The sequence below is a fragment of the Stegastes partitus genome, unplaced genomic scaffold, assembly GCF_000690725.1.
Source record: "Stegastes partitus isolate 25-593 unplaced genomic scaffold, Stegastes_partitus-1.0.2 Scaffold415, whole genome shotgun sequence".
Classification (NCBI taxonomy): domain Eukaryota; kingdom Metazoa; phylum Chordata; class Actinopteri; family Pomacentridae; genus Stegastes; species Stegastes partitus.
The window spans coordinates 21,200-41,765 of record NW_007578146.1 but is presented as its reverse complement, the minus strand read 5'-3'; the positions used below and the strand labels follow the sequence as shown (position 1 = coordinate 41,765).

At 41.6% G+C, this 20,566-nt stretch overlaps 2 protein-coding genes across 2 annotated transcripts in view; both read left to right on the top strand.

Annotated features, from left to right (window-relative positions):
- The first annotated feature begins 648 nt into the window (after positions 1 to 648).
- ubxn7 (UBX domain protein 7) lies at positions 649 to 9,358 on the top strand. Its single transcript, XM_008285751.1, has 11 exons — positions 649 to 754; positions 3,072 to 3,225; positions 3,536 to 3,600; positions 3,715 to 3,780; positions 3,869 to 3,981; positions 4,308 to 4,454; positions 5,701 to 5,791; positions 6,514 to 6,644; positions 7,014 to 7,518; positions 7,716 to 7,795; positions 8,353 to 9,358. The coding sequence occupies exons 1-11, from the start codon at positions 649 to 651 to the stop codon at positions 8,512 to 8,514; spliced, it is 1,620 nt and encodes a 539-aa protein (XP_008283973.1). The 3' UTR covers positions 8,515 to 9,358.
- Positions 9,359 to 16,499: 7,141 nt separating this feature from the next.
- The window catches only part of tfa (transferrin-a), a 14,366-nt gene continuing 10,299 nt past the window's right edge, over positions 16,500 to 20,566 (top strand). Inside the window, exon 1 of the mRNA XM_008285750.1 lies at positions 16,500 to 16,516. The gene's annotated coding sequence lies outside the window, so the exon portion shown is untranslated. The remainder of the gene's footprint in view (positions 16,517 to 20,566) is intronic.

Sequence of the window (20,566 nt, the reverse complement as noted above, 5' to 3'; positions counted from 1 at the left end):
TCCTCAGGGATAGACACATAATATATTTTAATTTCTTTATTCAAAAACTGAATCTCATTTCAAGTAACTTTAAGAAGTTTGAATTATGTCAGATTTATTAAAGTTGTTTAACGTGTTGTTGGTCTTTTTTAGTTTTTCTTTGTCTTTGAGTTGATGCAGATGTGTGGATGTGGAATTTGCCAACAATGATGAGCTACTGAATGATGTAAAATTCCACTTTACTAATCACAAGATCCACTTCCCTATCGATAAAAATGTAAATCTAAAAAAGAAAGCCAAGTGAAAAAGTGTTTCACTATTAATCACTTGTCTTAAAAATTCCCTAGGGAAATTTTGAAATCAAATATGAAAGGATGTGCAAGCACAGAATAGCAAAATAATGTACATGTCAGTGTTTACTACACGGTTCATTCAGTATCAGTATCACCAAGACAAACAAAGGCATCTAGAATTCTTTAAAACTGATGAGAACCTGAAGAAAATGCAAAGAAAAGCCAATTAAATGCACACATTTTTGAGGGAATAGTGGAAATTTCACCAAGACGCTAGTTTAGTTTTTGAACCACATTACCCATAATGCAGCGCCAGCCTATGGTAACGCATGAGGCTCGCGCCGCGCCAGGCAGGGGAAAAAGGACGGCGTAGCGCATGCGCCACATCTATGTTGTTGTTTGTGGCGGTAAGATGGCGGCGCTCGGAGACACCTCAGCTCCGGGGGTGAATGGGTTAATACAACAATTCACAGCAATAACAGGTAAAAATAACATTTTATTTAGCGCTTGGTCTATCAGGTCGATTTGTGTGCTCATACAGGAACAGCTCCCTTGGCCAAAAAAACACGAAATCAGTGCGCACATAAGAAAACGGGCGATAAGTCTTGCTCTTGCCCCTGCGCTGTCAATGCTTTGCAGAGGGGGAAAGCACAGCCAGTTATCAGCTAAACTCAAGTGAAAGACTCCGAAAAGGGGTCGTTGAGGCACCGGCTTTGAATATTATCTTCCACAGTCACTTAAAAACATCTTATTTTCTCTGTGGTGCTCATTACAGACTCTATCTCGCTAGGCTAGAGTGGCTTTTCTGCTCTTTTTGCATGGCTTGTTGTTTGATAATGTGGAATGGACGTCGGCTGTTCAACATTTCCCTTCTTCATCATCAGCCTGACTTCATGTTGTGTTCCTGTCATCTCCGCTGTGACGATGCGATGTTAACCACGCGCAAATGAGCACACTTTCCGTCTCTAACTGTTGGCACAGAGGTTCTGGATAGTTTAGAAGGGCTTTGACACGATGGACAGGGTTCAAGTTTGAAGTTATTTAACGGAGAGGAGAGGAGACTCAGTTCAGGGGCTGCCAGACTTGGAAAGTGAAACGGACATGCGCAGTACGGCCGAAAAGATCATTGTAGCAACGAGGTACTAAAACACCTAAAAAAAATCCACAACCTGACCCTCACGTTGTGTTTTCTCACATACAAAACATTTTCATACATTTAGGGATTCGTGATCTGCAGGCATTTTCGACTGTTGTGGTGTTTTTTGTTTTGTTTTTTTAACATAGTTTACCCTCTATACAGATCACGTTGCGTGTACGGTGCATTGCCGCCGACTAAACTATAACCTTTTCAAACTAAATGCATTTTTACTACGTGAACTGTCAGCCAGTTGTTCGGCTCCATCTGATTTCAGCATAGTGTTGCAGTCAGCTTGCAAAGACTTGTCGGAAGTATCATAATCCATCCACAGTAAACACCATCAACGCCTTTTATAGTTTTATGGCGGTTATAAAGTACTAAAAATGAATGAAAAGCGTCCTCTAAAAGATGCAAAGTGTCGAATAATAACTGTTGGTCCACCAGATGGCTTGGATAATAATATCTGGGATGACTTGATTGTTATAGAATAATTGGGATTTAAAAAAAACAACTTAAAAAGCTGCTGTAAAACTTGCAAAAGCATCCAGAATTGTTGTTTTACCTTTAATGGCATTCAGGTTTGGCTTTGTATTCATTATATAAAGCTTTATGGTGTTGATTTAAATGACAAACAACTGGTAATCTGTTTCTTTTTACAACAAAATCTTTCTTTTCTGTGTTTCTTGCTCATTTTATTCTCCACATGTGCAGCCAGCATGTCAGCAAACTACTTATCTTGTAAATAAAAGCAATATGTATATCCAAGAACCCTTAAATGGTGTTTTGTAAGACAGACTATTCTTGTAGATTAGTCAATGAGAGCCGTGCAAGTTTTCTTTTTGTATCAAGCAGCAAAAAAGAAGTTGTGGCATTTGAGTGAATTTGCCTCACATTACATCAGACTTCACAATATTTCAGCCCTCATGTGAGGTAAACTGGTTTCGACACGCATAACGCAGGACTTCAAACAGAATAGTCAGCATACCGCAGAGAAGCTGCAAACATCAGATTAATCAAAACTACTTTTTGGCGCAGTTCAAATGTGTTGCCATTGTACTCATAATGTCACACACATTTCCACAAGACCTTAACCAATAAACTGACAATGCCAATTTTGCTTGTTAGTGCCACAGATGCTGTCACATAAATTTCAAGAAACTCCTGATGGCAATAACAGACTTGCTGAATGTATATTTTAATATTTGAGGAACAATGTCCCTGATTATGGTACAAAGTTTGTCCCTCAGAGAGCTGTTCATTTTTATCTGAACATTTTTCAGCCTGATGTGTATGGTGGTTGTGATCCTTTAATAATCAAGTGACAAAGTTGTTTTTTTTTATCAAATATTTGTGTTTGTATTAAAAACAAATATTGGAAAATACAGAATAGGATTAATTTTCTTTAAATATCTTACAGTGTGTTAGATCATTGTAAGCAGTGTTGCAAATAAATGCACAGGTCCACTTCATGACTATATTGGATATTAATATGAAATTTCATGTCAGTGTAATTTAGATCCTTGCTTGTCAGCTGTTTAATTCCGTAGATTGTTCAGGTTACATTTTCCATCAACTTAAATGCTGTAATGTGTGTTGATATCAGTGTTTTTATCTGTAAACATTTGTCAAGATTAATACATCTATGCCTGAAACTCTTACAGGGGCCACAGAGAGTGTAGGAAAACATATGCTGGAAGCATGCAACAATAACCTGGAAATGGCCGTCACTATGTTTCTGGATGGAGGCGGAATAGCAGAGGAGCCCAGCACCAGCTCCAGTTCAGCGGCATCAAGCAGCAGAGCTCCTCCTACAGAGTAAGCTCGTATTTGTCTCCACAAACTTGTGTCAGACAAAAGTAAAACCAAACCTTCAGACCTTTTTTGTCATGTTTTAGAACCATAAAGATACACTCAAAGAGTTTTTTAAATACTTTTACTTTTTTTCCTAGTTTGAGTTAACAGTGAGCTTGGAGAAATATTTTGTGTTTATTCCATGGCTCTGGTTTGCTGTTGGGTGATGTGAGAAAATCAGAGGTGTATTTTTATAGCGTGATTGATGCTAGTTGTTTTGCACTAGATTGGTTTCCTCTTACAATAATCCTACATATGTTTCCTGATGTCTCAGTGAAGTACGAGCACCGATTCCCCAGAAGCAGGACATATTGGTGGAGCCAGAACCACTTTTTGGAGGTATCATTCTCCTTCTTCTCTTATTCTGTTTCATGCAACAACAAAAAAAACCAACAAAAAACAGTTTTAATCATCTAATAAAAAATACCTTTTCTTTGTCGTTTATTTATTTAGTGCCAAAGCGAAGAAGGCCTGCACGATCGATATTTGATGGTTTCCGAGACTTCCAAACAGAAACAAGTAAGTGTACTCAAGTATGTGTCAGTGGGTACAACAGCCGAGAAGACAGTCTGTCCTATAATGACCACGACTGTTTTGTTTCTCCTAGTCCGCCAGGAACAGGAGCTGCGTAATGGTGGAACAGTGGATAAGAAACTGAGCACCCTGGCAGACCTTTTCCGTCCTCCCATTGAGCTCATGCACAAAGGCAGCTTTGAGACGGTGAGGAGTCACTCACCGGACACTTTACAAAACACCTTCATTCACTTTGTGTGAACTTTCAGTGAAATTTCAGAATGATGACTGAGTAGATAACAGGTAGGAAACAAGATGAAAACCTGCTGACAACCACGACATGTGATCACACACCACTGATGTAGGTGGCTGTTGCTGCTTTCCAATTTATTATTTGCCATCCATCAAGCTGTAGATGTGTTTTAAATCCAGAATCGGCAGCTGAACAATTTCGTCCTACAGTAAAGGATTCAATCCAACTCCTAAGTTTACTTCTACATTTCTTTTTTCTTTTTTTTTTTTTGTCCTTATAGGCTAAAGAATGTGGACAGCTGGAGAACAAGTGGCTAATGATCAACATTCAAAATGTTCAGGACTTCGCCTGCCAGTGCCTGAACAGAGATGTGTGGAGTAACGATGCAGTAAAGACCATCATCAGAGAACACTTCATATTCTGGCAGGTATGCAGTTTTCAGAACCCAGTGTCACATGTGATCTGTGATGCTTTGTCACTCCCACAAACTTTGTGTTGATGTCATTCTGAAGAACGGTTCAGACATTTGGGGTTAAAACGGATTTGATGGGATGGTCCTTTTCAGCTTTATTGGGGAAATGATTTTACTTAGAGGTGCAAAATTAGAAACGCGTTGGCACAGTTCCAGTTCAGTGATCCAGCCATGATGCATCATATTGTAAGGGCCTGGTTTTATCGAAGCCAGATAGTTCTTAAGATGTGCTGTCCAACCGGGTCAGAAATCAAATGTGCTGATATTTTATTTGAGCGTGCACACTGGAAAGTAGAGCGAAATGAGCTGGCAGTTACTGAGAGGGTCGGGGTTTAATTTAAACCTTGAGAGTGCATATTTGTAGACAGTCTTAGCATGTTAATACTGATTGTGTTGCATTGAGTTGTATACATAAAAAGTGCCAAACATAGGTTGATAATTATTGCAAAAAGGGAGCTAGAATAAGGAGACGGATACCCAGCCAATCACACTGCAGAGTGAGTGTGAATGTTAGATTGTCTCGGACAGTTGCAGATGATGGGCAACCTTCCATTCAGCATCAGAAAGTTGTGGAGGAAGGGATGCTTCTGAAGCTACCCAACAATCATCACATATAACAAGCAGTTGGAACAAACCGTAAATCCAGCTAAAGTCCTCCCACAGGCTAAAGAAGAAAAGTTGGTGTAATGGTAACAAGAAAATGCAAAAAAAAAAAACATTTTAGAATTTATCATTATAAGTAAGAACACTTAAGTTACTTCTTGTGTGTCACGTTCATAAGTGCGTGCACCTGTCTTGCTCATATGAGCTCATATAAATACGGCATTTAATCAACTCAGAGGAAAGACTCTGACAAACAGCTGGAAATAAGTTGTGATCTAATAATGCGATGGCGTGCAGCTCAGACTTGCACCACGTTGAAAATGATTCGGAAATGTTACTGGGTCCAGCCTCATAAGATTACTGTCGACTGGGACTTTTACGGGACAGTTCCCCAGCGTGCTCATTCAGACATGATGTCGTCGTGTTCAGATGCAATCGGATGAATGGAAAGAGTGCATGTCTGACACTAATCAATCACTAATCACTATCATCACATCAAGTCCCTCTTTGTGCTGAGGTCATAGTCCAGGCTCAGATATTCACATGTCGCTCAGTTCAGGTATGAAGGTATTGAATTGTGCGTTTTCTCTCTTTTCAGGTATATCATGATAGCGAAGAGGGACAACGATACATCCAGTTCTATAAACTGAATAAGTTTCCCTACATTTCCATCCTCGATCCCCGGACAGGTGAGTGTTTGTTGGAAGTTAGTGGCAGCAGAGGTTAAGTCGTCCGTGCTGCCATTGGCCTCTTGAACATGTAATTCTCTGTTTTTTCATATGAATTATAATGTAATGATAATAATGATGATGTGTTTTGTTGATGATGATTGTGTTTACTTCTAGCTTTGTCACAAATGGCTCCTCAGGGATAATAAAGTTTATCTTGCTCTCGAACAAACACAGCCGGGCTTTAATCAAGAAAATGTGATCGACCCGAAAGATACAATAACAATGCTCACACTCTGATAGATCTCTGGAGTCTATTAAAAAAGTATCATACACAGTTCTGATGCTTGATCTTCAATACCACCATACAGTGTATCTGATTTTAGTTGGTTTATTATATACATTTTTGAAGGAGGACAGTATAAAGTGCTTGTGCGCGTAACTTTTGCTCGACGAAGGAACATTATAAGAAGTCATTTAAAAATAATAGAGAGCCTTGTATTATTAAGAAATGGATCAATACTAGCCAGCAGTAGTTTTTAAAAAAGTGCAGATAAACTTGCACTGTACTGATATCTGCATCGCTGTACAAACAGTGCAAAAGCCATGTCAGTTTGTGGACTTCTCACCCGAGAACATTCAAATTTGATGTCTCTTTTTAACACTTCTCATTTCCTGGTTTTGTTGACTTTTTAAATAAGGAGTATTATTGATCTGTTCTGTTCAAACTGTGTTCAATGCAGGTCAAAAGATGGTGGAGTGGAACCAGTTGGATGTGGCGTCGTTCCTGGAGCAGGCAACTGGCTTCCTGGCAGAGCACGGGCAGCTGGACGGACCGTCCTGTCACGCACCCCCTGCTAAACGAGCTCGCTCTGTGAGTTTCTCATCTCATGTGTCACCTCTAATTCTTACTCCGTTCACTCTGTTTTCATTCCGAGCTCTCCTCTCTTTCTGTGACTCCGCTGGAATTTCCTCTGTCACAGCTCAGATCAGCTTTAGAGGCATCATCTGGGCCTTGAGTTCCCAAAATTTTGCAATACAGCTTTGCCAAATGTCTTCAGCGTCGAGTGTCATCAGTCATTTTCAGAAATTATCACTATTAACGTATTTCAACCCCCATGGTATTTATTTTGTCAGTGGCACACAGCCGTGGGTATTGAGTTAAGTTCTGCTCCTCTTTGTGTTGTTTTTCCCAGCTCTTTGAGATGTTTTCTACAGCTGCACGCTCTGTTTTCTGTTCCAGGAGAGTCTGATCGACGCCAGTGAAGACAGTCAGCTGGAGGCAGCGATCCGAGCCTCCCTACAGGAGACCCACTATGAGTCCTCGAATGTCCCGGAACCCCCCGACTCCCCCCGATCCGACGACGAGTCGGACGCAGAGCCTTTCTCTGACAGCGAGGGGCCCATCTCGGTAGATGGGTCAGACAGTGAAACGCCGGCACCCCACGAAGAGAAAAGTTCTACCAGCAAACACACCCCGGCCCCTTCGGCCACTGCAGCCCAGCAGCGTCTACATCCTGATAGTTCCACTTCTTCCCACAGAAAGTCTCCATACAAAGAAAACAACCACAGTCACAAGAAAGAGGAGAGCAAAAAGAACCACCTGGAGCCCTCGGCTGCCGGTCCTCGCCATCCTCCGCCTGATGCAGACTCCGGGGGAAACCACTGTGCCCCACTAGCCGAAAGTGCTGGAAGCTCCAAGATCAGCACCACCACAGCCTGTGATGTGGACTGTCCTGACGACAACGGTACGGCCGACTAAAAGCCTGAGTCATGCTGTTTGGAGACACTAGGTTATAGCTGGGATGTGCCCAGATACTGCTGTGACACTTCTCTCATTTTGAGCTTTGCTATGTTTACCATATCAGACGTTTTCCTGGCTCAGAAATTGTGGTCTTGGTTTGTACAACAACTGAATCATTGTTTTTTGTTTTACACACTTTAGGTCCCAAAGCCAGGTTGATGCTTCGTTACCCAGATGGACAGAGAGAGCAAATTTCATTGTCTTCAAAAGCAAAACTTTTGGTGAGTACAAAATGCATTTGCTCGAATTTCCAGTTACATAAAGCACACAGTTTTTTTCTATAATGCCTGATCAATAATGAGTATTTACCTTCTGCATCCTAAGCAGTTTCTGGGCATATTTCACTCATATTTTGACTGACTGTGGGCTCATTTTTCACTACAGTATAAGGCACCTGCACCTCTACTGTGTGGAAACAGTGTAACCATGGCTAGACATAGAGTTAGCTTAATTCTTAATTTACTTAAATACAAAGCGTGCAGTCATTTTTATTTTATTATATTTTTTACAGAATCTGACTTGTGCACATGTTTTATTTTTGATTTTTTTTTTTAAATGAAACTTGTAGAATAAAGTGACTTTAATGAAATATAACAAAAGCCACACATTATTTGGTTCAAGGAATGTCTGAAAGTTGAAAATCCAACCATTTTGTCTGTTTTTATGGTTTCTGGCTCTGATAAGTGGTGTCATTTTGGCAGGTCTTGGGGTTAATACGTGAATATTGATTCTTCCTTTTTAATGTCTCACCTGCTCTATATTACTGTCTCCCTTCAAGGCCCTGGTAAGACACGTCCAGTCCAAGGGTTACCCTAATGAACGCTTCGAACTCGTCACCAACTTTCCCAGAAGGAAGCTAGCCCACTTGGACTATGACATCACGCTGCAGGAGGCAGGGCTTTGTCCGCAGGAGACTGTATTTGTGCAGGAGAGGAACTAGCCTTCCCAGACACGTTCACTTTTTTGCTCGTCTGTATCTCTGGTAGACATCACCCTTACACAATGATCTGGGACGATGTTACTGGCCTCGACCCCGTAACCTTCTGTTCTGGAAGTAGGCCCCGTTTTTTTGCCAAGACAGCTGTAAGTGGATGGACTACTTTCACCGCCACTCCACTAGTCTGAATACTGACGTCTCAACTGACAGCCTAATCCCTTCGTAGTGCTCTACAATTGGCCAGTAAGGTGTTATGGATGCCAGCACTCGTTAAGTTTTAGAATTGAACATATTCTGTTCAGATGCCGGTCTCATTTGGTTTTGAAACGCTGAGGCACGTCAGGACAGAATATATTTATCACAAAAGCTCCTATTCAAATAAGAAAACCTCAAACAATGGATCACTAATTGATGATGGGCCGCCTGGGACTTGTACAAAAAGACTTTTACCTCCGAGAAAAGGACGTTAAATGTCAGAGTTTATTTTCTAGCTCTTCTTGTTATTTTCTGTACCTGGGACAGGTAAAGGGAGGCTCATTCTTGTTTATTTTGACACAAATTTGGTCTCTCACTCAGTCATTGTTTAAAAAAAAAGTCGTAATCATTTGGATGGAGGGGCGCTAAGAGTAAAAGGTCCAAATATTACAAGTCAAGAAAATGTGTCTTTTAATACAGAAGGGAATGAATGAAGGGTGGTACATCTCATCAGTCGGACCTACACTGTACAGAGATGGTTTAGAAAGACTGATATTTAGCTGTAGTCATTGTTTCCTTTCTTTTTTTTTTTTTTTATATGCTGCCAAGAAAATATGCTGATGTTGAAATATAACCACCAAAAACAACAGGAGATTCTGCTTGGTCTTTTGTCAGTTTTTTTTGTTTTGTTTTGTTTTGTTTGTTTTTTTGTGAAGTGGTTTGTGTCTTTTGAATGAAAGTATAAAATCCAAAAAAAGACGAGTAAAGCAAATAAGAAACACAGAAAACTCCCAGATTCAAATGCAACAACACACAACCGATTGAACAGGGTTTATGAGAAGATCCAGCAAGTTATTGACACGTTTTGATACTGAAATATGTGTCAGTTACGCTGCAGTAAGTCTGATTCAGCTCTTACATTTAATGTTTTTTGGACGTTCTTGTTGTGTTTGGCTGTTCTCTTCACTTGTGTGCAGGTTAGTGAAGACTGAACAGCAGTTGGAGGTGTACAGTTCTTCATAAAGACAGTTGGTGGTGGTAACGTGCCTTAAATGACAGCAAGTCACATTTAAATGTAACGAAGAACACCATTAACCAACGTTCAGAAATATTCAAACAGCAAGCGTTTCATGAGGTAGAAGATTAGTCGGTTCTATCTCCTGATTCACGTGTAGTTGCTTTTGCATTCGTAGGAGATTTTCTGTATTCAGAAGTACTCCAGGCCTGGAAGAATGGAGGTGATGTGCACTGCCATGTTACTCTACTAATGTCAGAATAAGCTGTGAGGTTAAACATCAGCTTGCACTTCTGATGACTGAAGCTAATAGGCCTTTTGAGGTATTTGTTCTGCAACAAACGATGTTGTCTTGGGAGTCCAACCATTTTCATTGTGAATAACAAAACCCCCGCGGCGGAGGAGTGTAACTGTTGATGCCAAAATTTTTTTGATCGATATGAAATACCTGTGACCATTCCCCATCGCTAGTTTTGAACAAATTGTTCTCACTTTGATGGTAAAAAGTTTTAATAAAAATATAAAATCGGAAGGTTTGACCACTACTGTTGTAAAAAACACATGAATCGCCGGGCGGCTCATTAAATTGCGCACCTACTTTTAACACTTCCTATCGAATGAGGGCCGATAATCGTAACAGGGTCTGTTCCGGGCAACGGTCAGAGTTAAAAGAAAAGGACTTGCAGCTGTACAAACAGATGAGGACACTGACTCAGTTTCACTCCCCCCACTTGTTTGGATATTACAGTACTTGGCGTTCATTCCTTCACCAGCTGCTTTTTGTGGGTGGAAGAATAAAGCTGAACAACTAAAACCCCGTTTGTCCCACAAACGACGGCATTATCCCAACGAGGTGTTTCACATGAGGAATGAAATGTCAAACACGGTTATGTAACTCATGTTGAGATTATCATGTGTTGGAAATCTCGTCTTTAAATTAGCAAACTCTTTTTCAATTGATATGGAAATTTTACACTTGTTTTGCTGATTTTGGAGTCCAGACAAAGAATGTTATTTTTGTTTTTTAATCGTGCTGAATCAGGATATTTGGTGCTTCCAGTAGAAAAGAGAAAAAAAAGCCCAAAGGTCGAAACAACTGTGCTGAAATTTTTAATGAAGCATCCAGGACAGCAGCCCTCAGACCTGGTTTGTTTTAGGGGTTTGTCTGTTGCATAAAAGGCTGTCGACCCCTGTCACCTTAGGCCCTTTCAGCTAGTTCTGAGAATCAATCAATAGAAGTTAATGTGTGATCAGTGAGCCAGAGTTTAAATGACAAATTACAAGATTTCACACATGAAGCTCAGTTTTCTCGTATGCACGTCTCAGCCAGCATGATGCATGAGCAGCATAATGCTTCTGTGACTCTGAGGGAGCTTTTTAAGAAAAAAACAAACCCTAATGCTGTTACCGGGGTTGTTTTATTGATTTATTTTGGGCTGACGTGTACAAACAGAAAGCCTGTTATAAAACCAGAGGTGTGGGGTTTGACAGAAGTGGGCATTTAGGAAGGAAGCTGGAATTAAAGATTTTGGAGCCTGACCCATGCTAGAGACTGGATTCAAGATGTTCTGGCCTCTGCTGCATCAATTCTGACCTTTCATTGGCCTCATGGGATTCTTCCCACTTTATGACTGTGCAGTACTGAATTGCCAGAGAAGCCTGTGATGAAAGTCATTTAATTTTACTTCGACTTCAGCCCACGTACTGCAAGTGGTGAAAGCTCACTGTAAATAACATAATATTAACTTAGACGAGCAATATCTTTCATTCCGGATTGAGAAGCTAGATATATTTTTATGGAAAGTGTCTCTTTTCAGCCTGATGAAGAGTGTTAACGTGGGAATCAAGGTGACCGATAATCAAGTTAACTCCACCTTTACCTCTCAGTCGAATGCAAACAGTTTAAACTGATGTCGAGGCGCCGTTTACAGTATGACCGAGCAAATAAACGGAAGGCAAAGAAGAAATGCAATGAAATAAAACCATGAAGAATCAGTGGAGCAATTAAGCTTCGAGACAAAGTGAATTAACTAAAACAAGAACAGCTGGAAGTAAGATAAGGTGAAATTAAAAACCTAATTACTTTGAAGATAAAAAAATGAGACACACTTGATTTAATTAGCAGGTTTTGTGTACTTTACCTACAGTTCATATAAAACGTCCCTCAGAAATTCTCCCTCGACACTGAATCGTGGTCAATCGTTTGGCAAGAATTGACAAAGAAAGACTATCACAGTGAAAACATTTCTACAGGGTAATGTCAGTTAATTAAAACTATGAAATTTGTATAAGTATTCCCCATGTTTTCAGCAGGTGTTTAGTAGATTCACCTTTGGCCACAGCATTGAGCCTGTGTGGATGTGCACATCTGGACATGGACATTTTTTACACCATTTTTCTGCTCAAACTCTGTCAGGTCATGGAGGTTGTGAGCGAACAGCCCTTTTCAAGTCCAGCCACAAATTCTCAACTCCACTGAGGTCTCGGCTCTGACTCGGCTGCTCCAGAACACCTTTGTTGTCCACAAATTATTTCTGTGTAGCTTTGGCTGTATGCTTTCGGTTGAAAAACAAAATGTTCACCCCTTTATTCTTGCAGCCTGCATCAGGTTGTCCTCCAGGATTCACCTTTGAAAGCCCTCCAGGGCCTGCTGCCGAGGAAAGCATCCCCACATGATGATGCTGCCCCCACCGTGCTTCAATAGTGGGCAGTGATTATGTGCAGTGTTTCACATCTGGTTTTAAGCTCAATTTTGGTCTCATCAGACCAAAAAAATAAAAAAGAAATCTTCTTTCAGTTGACTTTAGAGTCCCACGTGCATTCTGGTGAACTCTAGTTATGATTTAAAGCAGGGGTGTCCAATCCTGGTCCTCGAGGGCCACAGTCCTGCATTTTTTAGATGTTTCCCTCTTCCATCAGGTGTGTTGGAAGATGGAAACATCTAAAACATGCAGGATTGTAGCTCTCGAGGACCAGGATTGGACACCCCGGATTTAAAGTGACCTTTTTTCAACAGTGTCTTTCTCTTTGCCACTGTCCCATAAAGCTTCGACTGGTGAAGAACAGGCAACAGTTGCTATATGCACAATCTCTCCCATCTCAGCCACTATAGCTTGTAACTCCTTCAGAGGAGTCATAGGTGTCTTGGGAATCTTCCTTTCTTGTCTCTTTCTTGATCGGTCACTCGGTTTTTGAGGACGGCCTGCTCCAGGCAGATTTACACATGTGCCATATTCCTTCCATTTCCATTTCTTAATGATGGATTTAACTGTATCCCAAGCAATATTCGTGCACACATATGCTTTTCAGTAACCTTTTTACATCGCTGCTTGGAGTGTTCTTTTGTCTTCATGATGTAGTTATATCCATGGTTACTAATGCACCAGTGACTGGACCTTCCACATACAAGTGTCTTCATACTACAATTCACTGCACTCAGATAATCTCCATTTCACTAATTATGTTATGACCCCCCCAGCCTCAGCCCTTGTCTGTCTCCCTCTTTTTCTCTCTCTCCCTCTCTTCTTCCTCCTCTCTACCTCTCTCTCTCCTCCTTTGCTCTCCCTCGCAGCCTCCCTGATTACAGCTCACCTGATTACAGCTCACCTGAGCCTAATCACCACAGCTCCTTTAAAAAACCAGCTCATTCCACCACCCCCTGCCAGACCATAGACCAGGGGTGTCGACATCCGGTCCTCGAGGGCCACAGTCCTGCATGTTTTAGATGTTTTCCTTCTTCCAACACACCTGATTCAAATGATCAGGATCGTTATCAGACTTCTGCAGAGCTTGATGATGAGCTGATCATTTGAATCAGGTGTGTTGGAAGAGAGAAACATCTAAAACATGCAGGATTGCGGCCCTCGAGGACCGCAGGTCGACACCCCTGCCATAGACTTTCATTCCCTGTGCGTCTGCCGGTCCCCGTTCTGTCTCCTGCCTGCCATCTCAGAGCCACTGCAACCTGAGCCCGACCCCTTGTATCAGCTATTCTATCTCCACCTGGATCCTCCCTTCAGCCAGCCGTCTCCAGCCACTGGTCCCCCAACCTGTTTCCAGCCTGCATTCCCTGAGCGTGTCTGCTGCCCCCCTCCTTCTGCTTTAGTACCCTGTTTTGCCACTGCCCTGAGCCATCAGAGAAGTGCACATGGCCAGAAAATCCACAGCCACTTCAGGGACAGAGGTGACACTCGGCACATGTGGCAGGGCATCCAGGCCGTCACCAACTCCAGGACAACATCCCCGACGACGACGCCTCCCTGCTGGATGCGCTGAACGACTTCTACACTCGCTTTGAAGCACAGAATGATGAGTCGGCGAGGAAGACCAACCCTCCCCCCGACGACCAGGTGCTGTGTGTCACCACGGCCGACGTGAGGAATACGCTTCACAGAGTCAACATTCCTGGCAAAGTGCTCAGGGAGTGTGCAGATCAGCTGGTGGATGTTCTCACAGACGTCTTCAACACCTCCCTAAGCACCTCCATTGTTCCAACGTGCTTCAAAGCCACCACCATCAATCCCCATGCCAAAGAAGTCGTCAGTGTCCTGCCGGAATGACTGTCGCCCCGTTGCATTCACACCCATCACAATGAAGCGCTTCGAGAGGCTCGTCTTGAGGCACATTAAGATCCTGCTGCCCCCCTCACTAGATCCCTTGTAATTCGCATATCGTCCCAACTGCTCCACAGACAACGCCCTCCATCTGGCCCTCACCCACCTGGACAACAAAGACACCCACATCACAATGCTGTTCGTAGACTTCAGCTCAGCATTCAACACAATCGTCCCCCAGCACCTGATTAGAAAGCTCAGCCTGCTGGGCCTGAACACCTCCCTCTGCAACTGGATCCTCGACTTCCTGACTGATAGACCCCAGTCAGTCCGGATCGGGAGCAGCACTTCCAGCACCACCACACTGAGCACGGGGCCCCCCAGGGCTGTGTGCTCAGTCCAATGCTGTTCACTCTGCTGACTCACGACTGTGCAGCGATGCACAGTTTGAACTACATCGTAAAGTTCGCTGATGACACGACCGTGGTGGGTCTCATCAGCAGGGACGACGAGTCGGCCTACAGAGAGGAGGTGCAGCAGCTAACAGACTGTACCAAGTCAACAACCTGTCTCTGAATGTGGACAAGACTAAAGAGATGGTTGTGGACTTCAGGAGTGGACAAAGGGAGCATGCTCCACTGAGCATCGATGGCTCCACTGTGGAGATCGTCCAGAGCACCAAATTCCTTGGTGTCCACCTGGCGGAGTCCCTCACTTGGTCCCTCAACACCAGCTCCATAGCAAAGAAAGCCCAGCAGCGCCTTAACTTCTTGCGGAGGCTGAGACAAGCCCACCTCCCACCCCCCATACTGACACTATTCTACAGAGGGACGACTGAGAACATCCTGAGCAGCTGCATCACCACCTGGTTTAGAAACTGCACTGTCTCGGACCACAAGATCCTCCAGAGGGTAGTGAGAACAGCAGAAAAAAATCATTGGAGTGTCTCTCCCCTCCATCAAGGACATCTACACCACACGCTGCACCCCAAAAGCCACCAGCATTGTGAAGGACCCCACAAACTCTTTACACTCTTGCCGTCTGGCAGGAGGTTCAGAGGCGTGCGGGCCCACACGGCCCGACTGTGCAACAGCTTCATCCCTCAAGCAATAAGACTGTCAAACATTCAAGGACTGGACTAACACACACACACTACCTCCATTATGTTGTCATTGTCTGTGTTGTGTTGTTTTGTTTGCCGTGTTTAAATTGTACGTTTGAACTGCCTGTTTTTTATATTGTACTACTGATTGCATATTTCTATTTTTATTTTATTCTATTTTTTGTCTTATTTTATTTCCTTTGCATAGATTGTATGTGGCTGAAATGACAATAAAGCCCTTTGAATCTCTCTTTGAATCCCCATTGTTGGTTTAACTTAGTTTTTTTTTTTTGTTTTTTTTTTTTTAGTTTCTATTTTTTTTTTTGAGCTTTTTTGCCTTTATTAGGACAGTCATGAGAAAGCCATGAAAGTAGGGAAGGAGAATGGGGGAAGGAGTTGCAGCAAAGGGCCATGAGTGGGATTCAAATCCATGGCTGCAGCATTGGGGACTATAGCCCCTGTACCTGGGTCACCAGCTCAACCAGGTGAGCTGAAGCAGCGGCCTGGCTTAGTTTTTATCTTAAGATTTCTTAGGTTTTCTCTCAGTTCTTTCTCCCCGATCCCCCGCTGTGACAGTCACATCTGCCACCCCTAGAAGATGCCTTGCTACCCCAGTTCTGAACGATTTAATTCAAATATATGTATGAAATACATATGAAAATGTATGAAAATATTGATTTACAAGATGTAAATAAATGTCTTAACATTTAACCAAAGTGTATTCATTGTTTTGAGATAATTTGAAGGGAAAACCCTGAAAGCATCACGTGTCAATGGAGAGGCTGTAGGTTAGTTGTTATACGGGTAGGCCATTTGTTGTGTGTTAAGAGGTTTAATTCCCTTCTTCTGCAAGTGTAACTGTTGGTGAGTTATTACTCAAATTCTAAAAATCTAAAGTTCACAAATTCTACACAGATATGCTCAGAGAACATAGATCATCCCACACAAAGTTTGTGGCCGGCTGGAAAAAGCGAAAGTCCAGATAGTGAAACTCGGATTGCTTGTGAATGCACCATGAAGACATACCGGTTCTACTACTTTCACATAGCAGCTGACATCAGCCCTGATCAAGTCGACCTCGCTCAGGTGGACGACAGGTGCGGCCAGCAAGACGTGACGGTCAGACAGCAGGTAGACTGGGTGAGACCACACAGTAGCATACATGTACACAACACGCCGACTTTAGACTCTCTGTCAGGTTTTGTTTCATGTCGATAGACCACATAAAACCGGAGATATGATGTTATGAACGCGCGTGCAGGCCTCGACATCGCCGTCACGTGTTGTGACGGACAAAACGAAAGTGAGAGACGTTTGTGGAAGTGTACGTCCTATAATGTGTTTGTCTGCCTTATGTTGGAGCAAAACTATGTTCAGGAGTGGCACAGATAGAAACAGAAAGAAAGCCACACCTGCTTTGTCTACTGTTGTTTACTTTTTCAAATTCATATCTGCCTCCTATGGTGACATCTTCAACCTTCAAAATGCTTCCATAAGCATGTTTGTGGTTTTTATTAATAAATAATACATTTTTTCTAATTGGATTTTGTATTTTTTTGTGTTTTTGAGGCCAAAATGTTAATATAGTTGGTTAAAGTGAAAAAATAGTTGTCAGATCATATAAGTGGGGGGATTATAACCTGTGGCTCTGAAAACAGGCTTTAAGTCAAAAGAAATCCCACATTCACTCAAACAATGCAAATACATGTCTGTAAAGATCCTCAGTCCTCCAGGTCATGATTATTCTCGTAGTGTAATCGTAACAACTGGACTGGCTTGAGTTTCTACGTTTAAACTATGAGAATGTAAATATAGCAGTAAAACTGCAGCAAAACTTTGTCTCTAAATAAGATTGTCCGGCGTTTGGCAGAACAACACACTAATCGCCGTATTCAGCTCTTGTAGATCCACGTCGTATGTACGCTGCACTGGCTTTGCTCACTGATGTAAGTCATGAATATGGCATGTATATCCTTGTTCTATTTTGCCAGAAAGATATGGTTCACACCATGTTATTGTTTTACGTGTATTGTTGAAAAATCAAATGTTAAAAGCATTTCCATCCGACAACTATTGCCCTGAAGTCTGGCTTGTGATCAACAGCTAATAAACAACTCATGTTCAGAACTGCCAGACAAATAACAATGATATTTAGGTATGTAACATTTATTTCAGCAGTGTTTGTGTCAATTTGATGACTCCTGCTGATTGGAACGTGCAAAAGTGTCTGAAGATTTGGTTTAAAGAAATAATGTTTTTTTTTTTTTTATTTAATGAAGTTTATTGGTGATTCTAAATTGTCCATAAATGTGAATATGAGAGTAACTTTCTGTCTCTAAATGTAGCCCAGTGATAGCCTGGTTACTTATCCAGATGTCCCCTGCTGTCACCCACCCCTGTGCCGCGATCCTAATGAGGATTAAGTTAAATATACACACACACACGTATGCCACCCCCTAAAATCTATATGCCACCCCTTTGCCACCCCATTAATATTTCTCTAGATCCGCCCTTGGCTGTGACAAATTATGCGACTTCTTGCACCAACTGGCAGCACCTGAACTAAGTGAGTCACTTTAAAGGGGTTAAATACACTTGTAATACCTGATCTCACATTTTATATGTTTAATTATTACTTTGTAGTAATCTGTTGTCACTTTGACATAAAAGAGTCTTGAAGAGAGGAAAACTTCCAAGGGGGGTGAATACTGTTTTTTTTTTTTTTTATAGGTACATCTGAAGAGTATGTGTTTATATGATGCAACAGACCTAAAAACAAAGCCTAGCGTTACACACAACTTAACACTTCTGCTTCTACACAGACAACAAAGACATTTTTGTGCGCAGATCTGACCTTCGATGTCTTGCTAATGCTGTTCTCTGCAGGTTTCAGGACAACGATCATGAGTGATGAGCTTATCTGCTGTGATTTCACACTGTCAGGAGTTAGTGGACTTTAATCTGTGTCGGACATGCAGTTGGTCACAAGAATCCTACAACTACACAAATATCATCTAAAAATACTGACTATTACCAGTTAATAGCACTCAGTACTCAAATTTACTACCACAAATGTAAATACATGAGTGTATTGCTCATTGTTGTTGCTGTCTGGTGTCTCTGCTATAGATACAGAATAGAAACAATGCAGGAGACAAATAAAAATCAACCCTGTTTTTGTATAAATAATGCACACAGTAAATGTCAACCTGTGGATTGAGCACAGATGTGTCATCGGCACAGATCGACATTTGAGCAAATGCACACTCGCAAGACAAATAATGAGGGCCAAAAGCATTCTTTATGCGGAGTAAGATCGATAATTCAGCTGTTACTGCGAAGGTAAAACAGCGGCTAAAACAAGCAAATGTAAATAAAAAAAACAGGCAAGAGGTCACACACACACACACAACTGAGCTGGAAAGTTAAGGTACTGAGGAGGTGAGTTGAGGCTAAAGATTGCACAGCCTGAGTCTGATGAAAACAAGGGCGAAGGAAGCAGGTGACGACTTATGGGGGAAAACTGAGGTAAAGCAGTGGACAGGTATGGAGCAACAGGGTTTAGAGCAGATGAAATCATGACCGTCAACTACAAATCATTCGATCTCAGCATATTACACATTACAGCTAAATGTCGTCAGAGTTCTGCATTTATTTTCTGTTTTAAAAAGCAGATTAAGCACTTTAACATTTTAACATTTATTATATTTTGTACTGTAGTTACTTTGTATGCTTTATAGTTAGAGTTGGGGTCATTAAATTGCCAAAGTGGGACAAAAAAACAAACAGGTATAAATATCATGAATGGCAGGTTGAGGTGAGGGAAGGTCAGGCTTGCATAGTTTGTAGTGAGTCAGCAAAAAAGCAGCGTTTTTTTGTCTTTACACATCAAAATCTTGCGGATCAGGGGTTTTGCTTTTTGGATATTTAATTACCCGGGTTTCCTTCTCCTGAATTACTTATCAATGCTTCCTGCAAGTTAATGAAGTTGTTATTGTACCACCTTGAGAATGGCCTTCCCTTTTAAGAAATATCTTCTTTTTGTTGACAAATGTCTTCTTTAATTTTACATGTAAACATTTTTATTTACTCCAGATTACCATAAGTGCATGATCAGTGTCTCTATAACAAACCACCTTAATTAATGTCAAGCTGACTGAACTGAACGCATTTTCTTTACGCTAACAAGTCAATTTAACTTCAGCACTTCAACATCAGAACAACTAGGTGACCACATTTCTAAACTGATTGGAAGGTTATTACAAAATCCTGTTGATTTTCCATTAAAAAAAGAAACAGAACTTGGCTTCGCTCTCCCATTTTTGTATTGCATCATTCCCCATTCATTCAATTTTTATGCACAAATAAAGGACAAAATGCATTAAGGTGTCAGATTTAGAAGTCATATAATATCCCTCTTACTTCAAATCTCATTCATACTTTTATTTATTACCGTGTTTAGCTTTATTACTGTAACCATTCTCTACTCCAGTACGATGAGATTTTCTAACTGAAGTAAAGGCACAGACCAAAGCATGAAGACCAACAGGACCAACGGGACAAACAAAAAAGAAAAGTGATGCATCATGACAAAGCTTGAGGGCGTTTAACCACTTAAGCCGGTTTTGACAAACCAGCTTTGGATGCAGGATTGTTCTCTGAAAACACAGCAGGGCTGTCATGGTTAAAAAGAGTCATTAATAAAAAGACTTGATCATTTATTTGGGTTCAGATCAGCATGATCTGTAAATTATACCCTAGAATAATTACTTAATATGTCCTCTTATCTGACACGAATGATGAAATGGGGAAGCCACAGTAAATATCCACTCGTCCAAAATCCCTTTTCGGATGTTGCCCCACTGAAGGTTCCTCAATAAACATGAAAGGTATTATGAAAGATCCATCTGTCCATTATCTGTACAGCTCTTAATCCTCACTAGGGTCGTGGGGGGCTGGAGTCTATCCCAGCCGACTCAGGGTGAAGGCAGGTTCACCTGGACAGGTTGCCAGTCTATCACAGGGCTACACTTAGAATTGTGAAAGATATTAAGTGATATTTCAATTCGTTTGGTGGATGAGAACAAAGAAGGAGGTGCTACTGGTTTAATATGCAAATCAATGTGAACCTGGGCAGCAAGAAGATCCCCGGTTTGCCTCCTGGTTAGGACACCTGGGATCTTTCTGGGT

Excerpts from the sequence above, each read along its gene's own strand:
- ubxn7 (XM_008285751.1), top strand. The coding sequence starts at position 649 with ATGCGCCACATCTATGTTGTTGTTTGTGGCGGTAAGATGGCGGCGCTC. Across the intron at positions 3,982-4,307 it reads ACAAAGGCAGCTTTGAGACG|GCTAAAGAATGTGGACAGCT; the intron begins GTGAGGAGTCAC and ends TTGTCCTTATAG. Across the intron at positions 5,792-6,513 it reads CATCCTCGATCCCCGGACAG|GTCAAAAGATGGTGGAGTGG; the intron begins GTGAGTGTTTGT and ends TGTTCAATGCAG.